The following is a 15,035-nucleotide window of genomic DNA, read 5'->3' as shown; positions in this document are numbered from 1 at the left end:
CCTATTTGTCAATGGGTAATCACTATAGTGCATCAGGAACATAACCACACTGATAACCGTGCACGATGATGTAGAGGATATACCTGGTACACATTCCTCTTTGGCAATGGTAAGGATAAGCCATATACATGTGCTGTGACTGTGTGTGATATCCGCCACGTGTTAGTCCTCTTTCTGCCTGTAAGATATAGTTAGTGTTGCAGTGCATCTTTTCCTTCACGTTTCCCACTAGTCAGCGTGTCACAGGCACATACACACCAGATACTATTTGATTTCGAATGTTAGGCCTGCAACCAAACTCTGATGTCCTCCAACGTCCAAACTCTGATGTCCTCCAACGCCAACATCCACACTCTGTTTCATGTCCTCCAACTCCAACATCCACACTCTGTTTCACGTCCTCCAACTCCAACCTCCACACTCTGTTTAATGTCCTCCAACTCCAACATCCACACTCTGTTTCATGTCCTCCAGCGCCAGCATCACACACTATTTTATGTCCTACAACTCCAATATCAAACACTATTTTATGTCCTACAACTCCAACATCACACACTATTTTATGTCCTACACCTCCAACATCCACGCCTTATTTGAAGTCTTCTAACTCCAACATCACACACTATTTTATGTCCTATACCTCCAACATCCACGCCTTATTTGAAGTCTTCATCTGTGCTACATAGCTGTCACACAACTACCGCAGCACACAGTCAAGTCCGTCGTCATCTAAGGTACATAACTATCACACAGCTACCGCAGCACATAGTTATGTAACACAGGCTGGCGACGGACTTCACTATCACACAACTACCGCAGCACACAGTCAAGTCCATCGTCAGTCTGTGTTACATAACTATCACACAACTACCGCAGCACATAGTCAAGTCCGTCGTCAATCTGTGTTACATAACTATCACACAACTACCGCATCACATAGTCAAGTCCGTCGTCATCGGAGGTACATAACTATCAAACAACTACCGCAGCACATAGTCAAGTCCGTCGTCATCGGAGGTACATAACTAGTATACAACTACCGCAGCACATAGTCAAATCCGTAGTCATCTGAGGTACATAACTATCACACAACTACCGCAGCACATAGTCAAGTCCGTCGTCATCTGAGGTACATAACTATCACACAACAACCACAGCACATAGTCAAGTCCGTCAGCCTGTGTTACATAACTATCACACAACTACCGCAGAACACAGTCAAGTCCACCAGCATGTCTTACATAACTATCACACAACTACCGCAGCACACAGTCAAGTCCGTCAGCCTGTGTTACATAACTATCACACAACTACCGCAGCACATAGTCAAGTCCGTCGTCAGTCTGTGTTACGTAACTATCACACAACTACCGCAACACATAGTCAAGTCCGTCGTCAGTCTGTGTTACATAACTATCATACAACTACCGCAGCACATAGTCAAGTCCGTCGTCAGTCTGTGTTACATAACTATCACACAACTACCGCAGCACATAGTCAAGTCCGTCAGCCTGTGTTACATAACTATCATACAACTACCGCAGCACATAGTCAAGTCCGCCAGCCTGTGTTACATAACTATCACACAACTACCGCAGCACATAGTCAAGTCCATCAGTCTGTGTTACATAACTATCACACAACTACCGCAGCACATAGTCAAGTCCGTCAGCCTGTGTTACATAACTATCACACAACTACCGCAGCACATAGTCAAGTCCGTCAGCCTGTGTTACATAACTATCATACAACTACCGCAGCACATAGTCAAGTCCGTCAGCCTGTGTTACATAACTATCACACAACTACCGCAGCACATAGTCAAGTCCATCAGTCTGTGTTACATAACTATCACACAACTACCGCAGCACATAGTCAAGTCCGTCAGCCTGTGTTACATAACTATCACACAACTACCGCAGCACATAGTCAAGTCCGTCAGTCTGTGTTACATAAGTATCACACAACTACCGCAGCACATAGTCAAGTCCGTCAGTGTGTGTTACATAACTATCACACAACTACCGCAGCACATAGTCAAGTCCGTCAGTCTGTGTTACATAACTATCACACAACTACCGCAGCACATAGTCAAGTCCGCCAACCTGTGTCACATAACTATCACACAACTACCACAGCACATAGTCAAGTCCGTCAGCCTGTGTTACATAACTATCATACAACTACCGCAGCACATAGTCAAGTCCGTCAGCCTGTGTTACATAACTATCATACAACTACCGCAGCACATAGTCAAGTCCGCCAGCCTGTGTTACATAACTATCACACAACTACCGCAGCACATAGTCAAGTCCGTCAGCCTGTGTTACATAACTATCATACAACTACCGCAGCACATAGTCAAGTCCGCCAGCCTGTGTTACATAACTATCACACAACTACCGCAGCACATAGTCAAGTCCATCAGTCTGTGTTACATAACTATCACACAACTACTGCAGCACATAGTCAAGTTCGCCAGCCTGTGTTACATAACTATCACACAACTACCGCAGCACATAGTCAAGTCCATCAGTCTGTGTTACATAACTATCACACAACTACCGCAGCACATAGTCAAGTCCGCCAGCCTGTGTCACATAAATATTACACAACTACCACAGCACATAGTCAAGTCCGTCAGTGTGTCTTACATAACTATCACACAACTACCGCAGCACAAAGTCAAGTCCGTCAGTGTGTGTTACATAACTATCACACAACTACCGCAGCACAAAGTCAAGTCCGTCAGTGTGAGTTACATAACTATCACACAACTACCGCAGCACAAAGTCAAGTCCGTCAGTGTGTGTTACATAACTATCATACAACTACCGCAGCACATAGTCAAGTCCGTCGTCAGTCTGTGTTACATAACTATCACACAGCTACCGCAGCACATAGTCAAGTCCGTCGTCATCGGAGGTACATAACTATCACACAACTACCGCAGCACATACTCAAGTCCGTCAGCCTGTGTTACATAACTATCACACAACTACCGCAGCACATAGTCAAGTCCGTCAGCCTGTGTTACATAACTATCACACAACTACCGCAGCACATAGTCAAGTCCGTCGTCATCGGAGGTACATAAATATCACACAACTACCACAGCACATAGTCAAGTCCGTCAGTCTGTGTTACATAACTATCACACAACTACCGCAGCACAAAGTCAAGTCCGTCAGCCTGTGTTACATAACTATCACACAACTACCACAGCACATAGTCAAGTCCATCAGTCTGTGTTACATAACTATCACAAACTACCACAGCACATAGTCAAGTCCGTCGTCAGTCTGTGTTACATAACTATCACACAACTACCGCAGCACATACTCAAGTCCGTCGTCATCGGAGGTACATAACTATCACACAACTACCACAGCACATAGTCAAGTCCGTCGTCATCGGAGGTACATAACTATCACACAACTACCGCAGCACATAGTCAAGTCCGTCAGTCTGTGTTACATAACTATCACAAACTACCACAGCACATAGTCAAGTCCGTCGTCAGTCTGTGTTACATAACTATCACACAACTACCGCAGCACATACTCAAGTCCGTCGTCATCGGAGGTACATAACTATCACACAACTACCACAGCACATACTCAAGTCCGTCGTCATCGGAGGTACATAACTATCACACAACTACCACAGCACATAGTCAAGTCCGTCGTCATCGGAGGTACATAACTATCACACAACTACCACAGCACATAGTCAAGTCCGTCGTCATCGGAGGTACATAACTATCACACAACTACCACAGCACATACTCAAGTCCGAGTTGGTTGTTTGGTTTGTTGTTTAACGGAGCAGTCAGAGGCGACTAACGGGATCGGGTGGTCTGGCTCGCTGTCTTGGTTGACACATGTCATCGGTTCCCAATAGCGCAGATTGATGCTCATGCTGTTGATCACTGCATTGTCTGGTCCAGACTCGATTATTTACAGACCGCCGCTATATAGCTGGAATATTGCTAAGTGCGACGTAAAACTAAACTCAATCAATCACTGTCGACATACCGCTAACATCCACAGACTTGAAATGTCGACTACGGAATCCGGCTGTGCCCAGTATTACTTTAAATTCATCATGGGTTAGCATATGTTTATGACGGATGAAATTTCGGTCTTCAATTCATTGATCTTGTGAATATGCAGACTTTGCAACAGACACCGACATTTGGCTGTGAAAACCTGCACCTTGAAGGAAAATGTTTTTTGATATGTCAATTATGATTGGTGTCATTGATCCCATATCACTTGTTCAACCTATTTGAACATCGGGGTAATATAAGTCCACTTCACACTGTCTTTAAACGGGCCCTTACCAGCGATGTGAGGAGATTATGAACGATCACATGTTGAGGCGGTGGAGGTAATGAAGGCCTTACAGGGAAAGAAGATATTTGACATTTGGCTGTTTAACGGGGTTTAAGTTAAATCTAGTTATTCGGGACGTTTCGCCATGACACAACGTGTTACGTAGAACCAAATACTTTGTATTCATTATTTATTTCACCATTAATTACAATAATCTAATTTCATTTCAATCAAGAGTTGCAGCATAAAAGACTTGACAAATATGTGATAAGTGGTGGCCACTTTCTAACGGCTAAGCTCAAATTAACGTTTCATGGACAGAGTAATTATTTATGCAACATCATTTTCGAATTCTCCATTCACACCTTCACTGGCAAGCTGTAATTTCTCGCACCTAATAAACAAGTAATCTCTGATAGGAACAGCTGTTTTAAGCAACAGATCTTGCATAATGGATGTGGCATGCGCCCGGGGTGTAGCTCGACGCTAATCGTCATTGTCGATCTTTAATTACAACCTTCCAAACGTCCCTTTATCTGCAGGGGTTGGGAGTCATAAGACCAATATTTTAAAAAGAAACGGATTTTGTCCTGTTCGTTTGCCTATCGAAGTACCAGCCTGTATAGCTGACCGAATCGATTGGGCAGCTCTTATCGTGTGTAATTCATTGTTCTTTCATGAATAAATTAATTACCTTTCATGTGGGATTGTGTCGTCGTGATGCAGAGAGTAGTTTGCATACGCTGACTGCTACCATAGGGGCATGTCATGTAATACTATAGACACATGCACAGCGAGTGGTGAGACGGGGAACGGCGGAGTCAACACAAGCAGACGACATGAAATAAGGCAGCATGAGTTACCGTCCTTGAATAGGCTTGAACTGATTTTACGACGCTTCTAGAAATGATCACCGCATTACCCGTTTGCTTCTTGTTGAGTGAACAGAGTTTAACAGTCGGACCTCAAAAGCGTGTCTCGTTCAGACGGTGTTATTTTACAGGTGCTTCTCGTGTCACGCTGCACCAAATTATATATCCACTGAGCTGATATGTGAGATATACAACATGGGCAGTAAGAGTAATATGGTGAATGCAGCCATTGTGCCAGTATTGGACGTTTATGTTGTGTCCAAAACACACACACAAAAACCAAATAAGATTCCATACAACAAATAAACGCACATATCAATGACCGCGCTACACGTCACTATGTACCCTTGAACTGTTGTACCTACAGACGGTACCACTGTGTGTATCAAATGAAGATATAATCGTCAGTGGCTGTGGCGCAAAATAACCTATACCCCACAACTTGTATACGAAGAACTCAGTCAACACTAGTTGTGTCCCCGTTATGTTGGCTCTAACATGGCCATGTAACATACGAGCCTGACTCAGTCAACACTAGTTGTGTCCCCGTTATGTTAGCTCTAACATGGCCACTAACATACGACGACTCAGTCAACACTAGTTGTGTGGTTTAACCCGTTATGTTGGCTCTAACATGGCCACTAACATACGACGACTCAGTCAACACTAGTTGTGTCCCCGTTATGTTAGCTCTAACATGGCCAACATGGCCACTAACATACGACGACTCAGTCAACACTAGTTGTGTCCCCGTTATGTTAGCTCTAACATGGCCACTAACATACGACGACTCAGTCAACACTAGTTATGTTAGCTCCCCGTTATGTTGGCTCTAACATGGCCACTAACATACGAGGACCCCGTCAGTCAACACTAGTTGTGTCCCCGTTATGTTAGCTCTCACATGGCCACTAACATACGGCCATAAAATACGACGACTCAGTCAACACTAGTTGTGTCCCCGTTATGTTAGCTCTAACATGGCCACTAACATACGAGGACCTCAGTCAACACTAGTTGTGTCCCCGTTATGTTAGCTCTAACATGGCCACTAACATACGACGACTCAGTCAACACTAGTTGTGTCCCCGTTATGTTAGCTCTAACATGGCCACTAACATACGACGACTCAGTCAACACTAGTTGTGTCCCCGTTATGTTAGCTCTAACATGGCCACTAACATACGACGACTCAGTCAACACTAGTTGTGTCCCCGTTATGTTAGCTCTAACAACATGGCCACTAACATACGACGACTAAAATATGACGACTCAGTCAACACTAGTTGTGTCCCCGTTATGTAAGCTCTAACATGGCCACTAACATACGACGACTCAGTCAACACTAGTTGTGTCCCCGTTATGTTGGCTCTAACATGGCCATTAACATACGAGGACTCAGTCAACACTAGTTGTGTCCCCGTTATGTTAGCTCTAACATGGCCACTAACATACGACGACTCAGTCAACACTAGTTGTGTCCCCGTTATGTTAGCTCTAACATGGCCACTAACATACGACGACTCAGTCAACACTAGTTGTGTCCCCGTTATGTTAGCTCTAACATGGCCACTAACATACGACGACTCAGTCAACACTAGTTGTGTCCCCGTTATGTTAGCTCTAACATGGCCACTTAACATACGACGACTCAGTCAACACTAGTTGTGTCCCCGTTATGTTGTTATGCTCTAACATGGCCACTAACATACGACGACTCAGTCAACACTAGTTGTGTCCCCGTTATGTTAGCTCTAACATGGCCACTAACATACGACGACTCAGTCAACACTAGTTGTGTCCCCGTTATGTTAGCTCTAACATGGCCACTAACATACGACGACTCAGTCAACACTAGTTGTGTCCCCGTTATGTTAGCTCTAACATGGCCACTAACATACGACGACTCAGTCAACACTAGTTGTGTCCCCGTTATGTTAGCTCTAACATGGCCACTAAACATACGACGACTCAGTCAACACTAGTTGTGTCCCCGTTATGTTAGCTCTAACATGGCCACTAACATACGACGACTCAGTCAACACTAGTTGTGTCCCCGTTATGTTAGCTCTAACATGGCCACTAACATACGACGACTCAGTCAACACTAGTTGTGTCCCCGTTATGTTAGCTCTAACATGGCCACTAACATACGACGACTCAGTCAACACTAGTTGTGTCCCCGTTATGTTAGCTCTAACATGGCCACTAACATACGACGACTCAGTCAACACTAGTTGTGTCCCCGTTATGTTAGCTCTAACATGGCCACTAACATACGACGACTCAGTCAACACTAGTTGTGTCCCCGTTATGTTAGCTCTAACATGGCCACTAACATACGACGACTCAGTCAACACTAGTTGTGTCCCCGTTATGTTAGCTCTAACATGGCCACTAACATACGAGGACTCAGTCAGTCAACACTAGTTGTGTCCCCGTTATGTTAGCTCTAACATGGCCACTAACATACGAGACGACTCAGTCAAAGTGCTGTAGAAATCCAACTTCGCGAAACCCTCTAAATGTGCACTCCAGCATTGCTGCTTAATATCAGTACAACTTTCCTTAAACTGAGAGATAAATACAACACTATTTCCTACACCATAACTGAGTAACCATAACTGAGCAACAATGATTTAACGTTCAATGCCCAACAAGACTTGCCATTTTCAGCCTTTCGATATTGAATATTATAGGAGTGCTTCAAAATCACATTGTCGGTTTGCGACAGTATCCTTAACCAAAACTTGATTATTTTGACATCCTGAAAAACTTTAACATTAGGCCTACCTAAAATACCACGAGTTGACAACATTGGAGTACCTCTATTTAACGATAACATTAATTTACAAAATCTATCATGAATACCTTCAATATCAGGCGATGAGTGAAATCCCCAAACTTCGGGGCCGTAAGTAAGAATAGGAAGAACTTTAGTGTCGAAAATATGCTCGGCAACATCATGTGGAAGAAGAGAGAATTTACCTAATTTTGACATTAGCAACTGCAAAACCTCCCAAGCCTGTTGGGTCAGAGTTTTCTGGGTTAAAGACCAAGACCCTGACGATGACAACTGGACACCTAAATATTTATAACATCCAACCACTTCCATTTTGGAGCCACTCAACCAAAACTTTTCACATGAGCGTAATTTACCGATGTTACGGAAGACCACAATTTTACCTTTAGCAATATTGATTGCTAATATCCATTTATCACAATATTCTGATAATACATTTTACCTTTTCTGCAACCCAACAACACTTATATCCATAACTGCAATGTCGTCAGCAAAGAAAAGAATAAATATTTCCAAGAATGCCAAAGTTACACCATGTTGTCCCTCATAAGACATATGCTAGACAAGATCATTGATGAAAAGAGGAAACAGCATCGGGGACATCTGACAGTCCTGTCTTACTCCCGTGCTACACTGGAAAAAGCAGGAGTAACCACCAGGAAGAGATATACATGACTGGACACTTTGATAAATATTTGTAATAATAAACCTTCGTGAATCAGACGAATATTGTCAGTGGTTTAGACAGACTTGCCTTCCCACAAGCCTTCTGCAGGTGCCTGTCTCATGCGGTGAGTCCACGGAATCGCTCTATGTGCATACTCAGAGAAGCGTCGGTAGTAAAACGAGCATAACCTTACACCAGAATTTGGTTTAATATTGGCTCCGTCGCCACTCTCTTACAGTAACCACTCTGAAAGTTCACCCCAGCTTGCCATAGGCAGGTGCAGGCGACAAAAGTGAGTGAAGCATCGTAAAATATATACCTACTTCATGACCAACTGCTTCACCGCTGCCAGCGAGGACGAGGGGCAGCCTCGAAAGAACAAAGAAAGACTTGACTTGACGTCTTGTTTATACTGAATAATTTTTGTCATTTACACAAAAGGCCTCCATTATTCTGCATTGACATCTGTGGATCACCTGTCTTTCAACAAACGATGCAGGTGTTCCGGTATTCACGTGCATGTGTTGTGTGCCCGCCGGGTACTGGAGTATTCATTCTACTCGAACCCTCTGTTCATGACTACCTAACTCACCTGTCTTACAACAGAAGCTGCGCGTTTATTTAAAAAAGAAATTGTTAAGCTATGTTTCGTCTGGGTCTACAACTAGTATTTTAGATATTTTTTGGCGTCATCACTGCTGTGTATAAAGTTAGGATCTCGCTCTAGTTTTAGTATTTGTTTTATAGTTCAGTTGATATTTTGATTCTACACACATCTATTGTATCACATCGGGGTGACTACTGTTAACTTGTTTGTCATGCATTCTCCACTAAGAGGATTCGTCAAGGCCGACGCGCTTTCTCGAAGAGGTAACAACCCTCACTCACAAGGATGTGCATTCCATCAGAAGTACGAGACCATTAGTGGCGGACATTCACCCCTTATATAAGATGCATCACCACCAAAGACTTGCATTCATCAATGAGTAAGCGTCACGAGAAGGGATGCGCAATTGGAACCAAATGAGAGACCTTGTCAAAAGGCCTTGTTTGTTTAAGTAGGACGTAGTTCTACAGCTCTTGCATGCAAACGTTTTCCAGCAAATGTGGTATACTAGGTTCTCCCATAACATAACTTCCACGATTTATTATATGTTTCGTCTTATGTCCCCCCAACAGGAATTGCCCAATACAAAACGAAGTGGGGATTACTTCTTTCTAAATCATAACACTTGACTCATCCCGTGTAAAGCCTATTCCAACATGGTAAAACGAAACCCCTGTTACATCAGCTGCATGTGCACGACCCCACTATATTGCTTTGATTGGCACTGGATCGCGTTAGCAAAGGATCAAGACAAAACGTAAGAGATAAAAACTTTGTTTGATGGCAACACCACAGTTTATGTTTACTTTAATAGCTCTCCTGAATGTCTTGACTGTTAGTGGTTTTCCACCGCTGATATTGCGCTCCATGCTTGCATTTCCAAAAGGGCGCAATCAAATTTAGCACGTTTACCCATACGGCCGCGTGATAGATTGCTGCCCACTCATTACCCTACCTCGCTACTGGCAGACCTTCACTAAAGTTTATAGTTAAAATAGGCCTTTTCCGATGGGATTCTTTTATTTAGCAATTCCACCTGCCCATCCCCGAGCTGAGAGGAAAGATGAAGTTTTCTGCAATTTCATTCAAACAAAGAGAGCCCTATCTAAGCCATGGTCCACGTCACAGCCGCTCTACAGACATAAATAATAAGTAAATACATCATTGTCGCGAGTGAGTCAATAAAGGTCCATTTTCTGGATTATTGGGTGCTGCTTTTATAGTTATCTCTGGTTTACTCGATAAATCAAATGAATATATTGTCGGAATGGTGTGCCGTGAGAAGTCAATTTGTCTCTGGTAGTGTCTGCTCCGACTCACTGGAGGACCGCGAACTCTGTGCCGCACTTAGCGTTGTCTGTAGCAGCAAGGGGATTTGTTCGTCCAGTAAACCATGCACAGAACCTCCCCACCAGTTAGTACACCCACAGGGCATATGGACTAAACAACAGATTGAAGTTTATGCCCTTCAGGACAAATATTAAATCAAAGAGATATTTTGTTCATCAATGAACTTTTATTTCCTGTCTGATGTTCTTTGCTGATGCATTTTTTCTATACCAAAAGGGCTTACATTTAGCGCTAGCAAAAGACTGTCCCACGACTCAAATTAATATGTCTTTAATAGAAATATGTCTTGTGAATGGAGATATAAATTGTCCTCAGAATAAGCTCGCGGGGTGCATTACCTTTGATGAGATTCACATCTGATCGTGTTCTGATCAATGTGTGTTCTATGTTAAGATCCTGGCAAGTCATCTTTCTATCAGGGGCGGTGGGGTAGCCAAGTGGCTAAAGCGATCGCTCGTCAGGCCGAAGGTCCGGGTTCGATTCCCCACATGGGTAGAATGTGTGAAAACCCTTTCTGGTTTTTCTCTCTGTGATATTGCTGGAATATTGCTAAAAGCGGCGTAAAATTCAACTCACCCACTCACTCTTTCAATAACGAACCGTACGTCAAAGATCATGCTTGCAATATATCATTCAGTTTTACAGAATGTGTTTTTGGACTTAGAGTGAAATCTGTTCAAACACTATATGCGACTGTTTACTCATCAACCATCAACGCGTTTCTGAGAGTGTGGCAAATGCTAACTTCACCGAACATCCACCACTTCATCCAATGTATCCATTGCGGCTGTAATGACTGTTTAATGATACTAATGTCGTTAGCATTTATACGATGGCGAACTTCAGCTGGAAAGGTTTCATGCTTTCTTAGAATACGCCTATGAGGTATATTTCAATCCCCGCTTGAGCATTAACTTATACATAATGCCTTGGCCTCAGACGCTTCTGATTGAATTATATCGACACTGTGCAGCCTTGTCTCCAATTTGATACTACTGGGCCTGGGACGCGGTAATAAGTATTACTGAGGGACATGCCCGTGTGTGTCATACTTAGAAGCAGGGTGACTGGCAGATTATCACGGCAGCCGCTTGAGCAAGTGACTGCGTTTCTCCCCGCATATAGCACAGGGTTTTGCACGTGACAAGCACTTTGTGAGCATGGAAGACAGTATGAAAGATACGCGTCCAATTACTATTGGCTCAACGTGCACAGCAAAGTGATCGTAGCACACCAATACATTTGAATATACCTTAGATAGGTATCTGAGCCGTAATGACTTTGTTGATGCATTCAAATGATGAACGTAATGATAAATGGAAGAACAAAATATGTTATCTTTCTTTCTGTCGCAATGTGGCAGTCAAACATATATAATTATCATATACAATCTTGTCTATTCTTTTGTCGACCAAAACGATTTTTGTTGCACTTAGTTACACATTAATCTTCACATGTAGTCAAATGTGATTGTATCTATTTTTCAGGATTTGACGAAACGTGAAATAAATGGACACGCCATGGCCAAGCGAAGTAGCAGCGGGCATGACGACATTGAACTTGTCGATGACTTGACAGAAATTGGGAAGCGATACCTTGACTCTCTTGGAGGAGCGCAAATCCATGGTTATAAGCGCTTTTTTGACCCACTCGCTGACGTAGATGTGCAAACAAAACGGTATCTTGACCCCATTGGTGGATTTGAGGTACATGGATATAAGAAGCGATCAGTGAGAGTTGCTGGGAGGACAAAGAGAGACTTGGATGCCCATAATGACTCCAAACCCCATGGCGAATTAAAGAGACTCCTCAACAAAGTGAATGCTGGTAAATCTCATGGAGGATTAAAAAGAGGTTTTGACACACTTGGAGGTGCCCAAATCCACGATGGGTTCAAAAGAGGCTTCGATACTCTTGGAGGTGCCCAAATTCATGACGGGTTCAAGAGGGGCTTTGATACTCTTGGAGGTGCCCAAATTCATGACGGGTTCAAGAGGGGCTTTGATACATTAGGAGGTGCCCAAATACATGATGGGTTCAAAAGAGGCTTCGACACACTAGGAGGTGCCCAGATCCATGATGGATTCAAGAGAGGTTTCGACACATTAGGAGGTGCCCAAATCCACGATGGGTTCAAGCGAGGCTTCGACACACTTGGAGATGCCCAAATCCATGATGGGTTCAAAAGAGGCTTCGACACTCTTGGAGGTGCCCAAATCCATGATGGATTCAAGCGAGGCTTCGACACACTAGGAGGTGCCCAAATACACGACGGGTTCAAGCGAGGCTTTGATACACTTGGAGGTGCCCAGATCCATGATGGGTTCAAGCGAGGCTTTGATACACTAGGAGATGCCCAAATCCACGATGGGTTCAAAAGAGGCTTCGACACACTAGGAGGTGCCCAAATCCACGATGGATTCAAAAGAGGCTTTGACACACTAGGAGGTGCCCCAATACACGACGGGTTCAAGCGAGGCTTTGATACACTTGGAGGTGCCCAAATCCACGACGGATTCAAGCGAGGCTTTGACACTCTTGGAGGTGCCCAGATCCACGATGGGTTCAAGAGAGGCTTCGACACACTAGGAGGTGCCCAAATCCACGATGGATTCAAAAGAGGTTTCGACACACTTGGAGGTGCCCAAATCCACGATGGATTCAAGAGAGGTTTCGACACTCTAGGAGGTGCCCAAATTCACGACGGATTCAAGCGAGGCTTCGACACACTAGGAGGTGCCCAAATCCACGATGGATTCAAGAGAGGCTTCGACACTCTCGGGGGTGCCCAAATCCACGACGGATTCAAAAGAGGCTTTGACACACTAGGAGGGGCCCAAATCCACGACGGATTTAAAAGAGGCTTCGACACTCTAGGGGGTGCCCAAATCCACGATGGATTCAAGCGAGGCTTCGACACACTTGGAGGTGCCCAAATCCACGATGGATTCAAGCGAGGCTTCGATACACTTGGTGGCTTCAATGTGCACAGTTTTAAAAGAGGACTGGACACATTGGGAGGCTTCAATGTGCATGGGTTCAAGAGGAGTGCTGACAAGAAAGAAAAAGACGAAAACGAGGAATGAACAATACTATTGCAATAACTTACATGATGCCCTATATTGAAAACAACTGTGACGATGAAAAGCCAAATAAAACACATGCAAAAGCCTATCATCACATAACAGCATGCAATATGAAGTTCTGTCTCTTTGCCTCATAGAACAAGGACGTCTGTGAAGGAGGCTCCTTCTGACCACATGGCAGTGAGGTTATCACAGGAGTGTTTTCTGCAATACATTGTACAGTGACTGTGATACTTGTTTTTGTTTTGAAATAATATAATATATATTTTACTTGGGATGATACATGTATTTGTAATGTTCTTAAAATAGTCCTTACGACAAACATATGGGACTAGATTTCGATGTACCCATGTACTGACTGTAGCCATCATTATGTGTATACCAGCTTCACACAAATCACAAAACTTCAGTGAGACTTACTAATAATGCGAAAATACAGTATGTTGGTGTTTTGTTACTTCTTATGCGTGACAGCAGAATAAAATGCGATTTTCTTGAACATATTTTTTCCAATTTTATGAGAGTTCCTTTTTCTGCCTCCCTAACAAGACACGTCGTTGTGATAGAGCGACTAACGGGATCTGGTGGTCTGGCGTGCTGACATGACTGACACATGACGCCACCGCGGTCGTTAACGATTGAGTAAATCGATGCTCATAATGCTCTCAATTATTAAGAAATCTTGAATGTTGCTGAGTGAGGCGTTAAACAAAACAAAAACAAACAGTTACTAGCGTTCTTTATCCCATGAGTGCCATTAAACTATGTTGTGATAAGGCTCCTCCTTTCTACGGAGGTTTGACCGCCGTCGTATAGCTGCAATATTGCTGAGTGCGGCGTAAATCTAAACTCACTCACTCAATCTACAGGGGATTGATCAAAAAGGATTTAAATTGCGAGGTGATCTAATTTAATGAGAGGTGATGAGGGGATCGGATGAGGATGTGGAGGATGATCAAGAGTCCAGATACATAGAGAGGGATGATGATGGGGTTCGATGTGGGTGTGGAGGATGTTCAAGAGTCCAGATACATAGAGAGGGATGATGAGGGGATCGGATGTGGATGTGGAGGATGATCAAGAGTCCAGATACATAGAGAGGGATGATGATGGGGTTCGATGTGGGTGTGGAGGATGATCAAGAGTCCAGATACATAGAGAGGGATGATGATGGGGTTGGATGTGGGTGTGGAGGATGATCAAGAGTCCAGATACATAGAGAGGGATGATGATGGGGTTGGATGTGGGTGTGGAGGATGTTCAAGAGTCCGGATACATAGAGCGGGATGATGAGGGGATCGGATGTGGATGTG

At 43.8% G+C, this 15,035-nt stretch overlaps 1 protein-coding gene across 4 annotated transcripts in view; it reads left to right on the top strand.

Moving 5' to 3' along the window:
• LOC124273346 (feeding circuit activating peptides-like) overlaps positions 1-14,221 on the top strand; it is a 30,236-nt gene extending 16,015 nt beyond the window's left edge. The window contains exons 2-4 of one of the 4 annotated variants that reach the window (XM_046708582.1): positions 12,124-12,682; positions 12,875-12,900; positions 12,997-14,221. In XM_046708582.1, the coding sequence (XP_046564538.1) occupies positions 12,124-12,682; positions 12,875-12,900; positions 12,997-13,722 (1,311 nt within the window). In that variant the 3' untranslated portion in view covers positions 13,723-14,221. Of the gene's footprint in view, positions 1-12,123 lie in introns of all 4 variants that reach the window. The other 3 variants (XM_046708581.1, XM_046708580.1, XM_046708579.1) reach the window with 3 other exon arrangements.
• The last annotated feature ends 814 nt before the right edge of the window (positions 14,222-15,035 follow it).

The sequence above is a fragment of the Haliotis rubra genome, unplaced genomic scaffold (assembly GCF_003918875.1).
Source record: "Haliotis rubra isolate DU_JTF1 unplaced genomic scaffold, ASM391887v1 Scf18, whole genome shotgun sequence".
Classification (NCBI taxonomy): domain Eukaryota; kingdom Metazoa; phylum Mollusca; class Gastropoda; order Lepetellida; family Haliotidae; genus Haliotis; species Haliotis rubra.
Note: the sequence above shows the minus strand (reverse complement) of the source record. Positions and strands in the feature narration are given on the sequence as shown.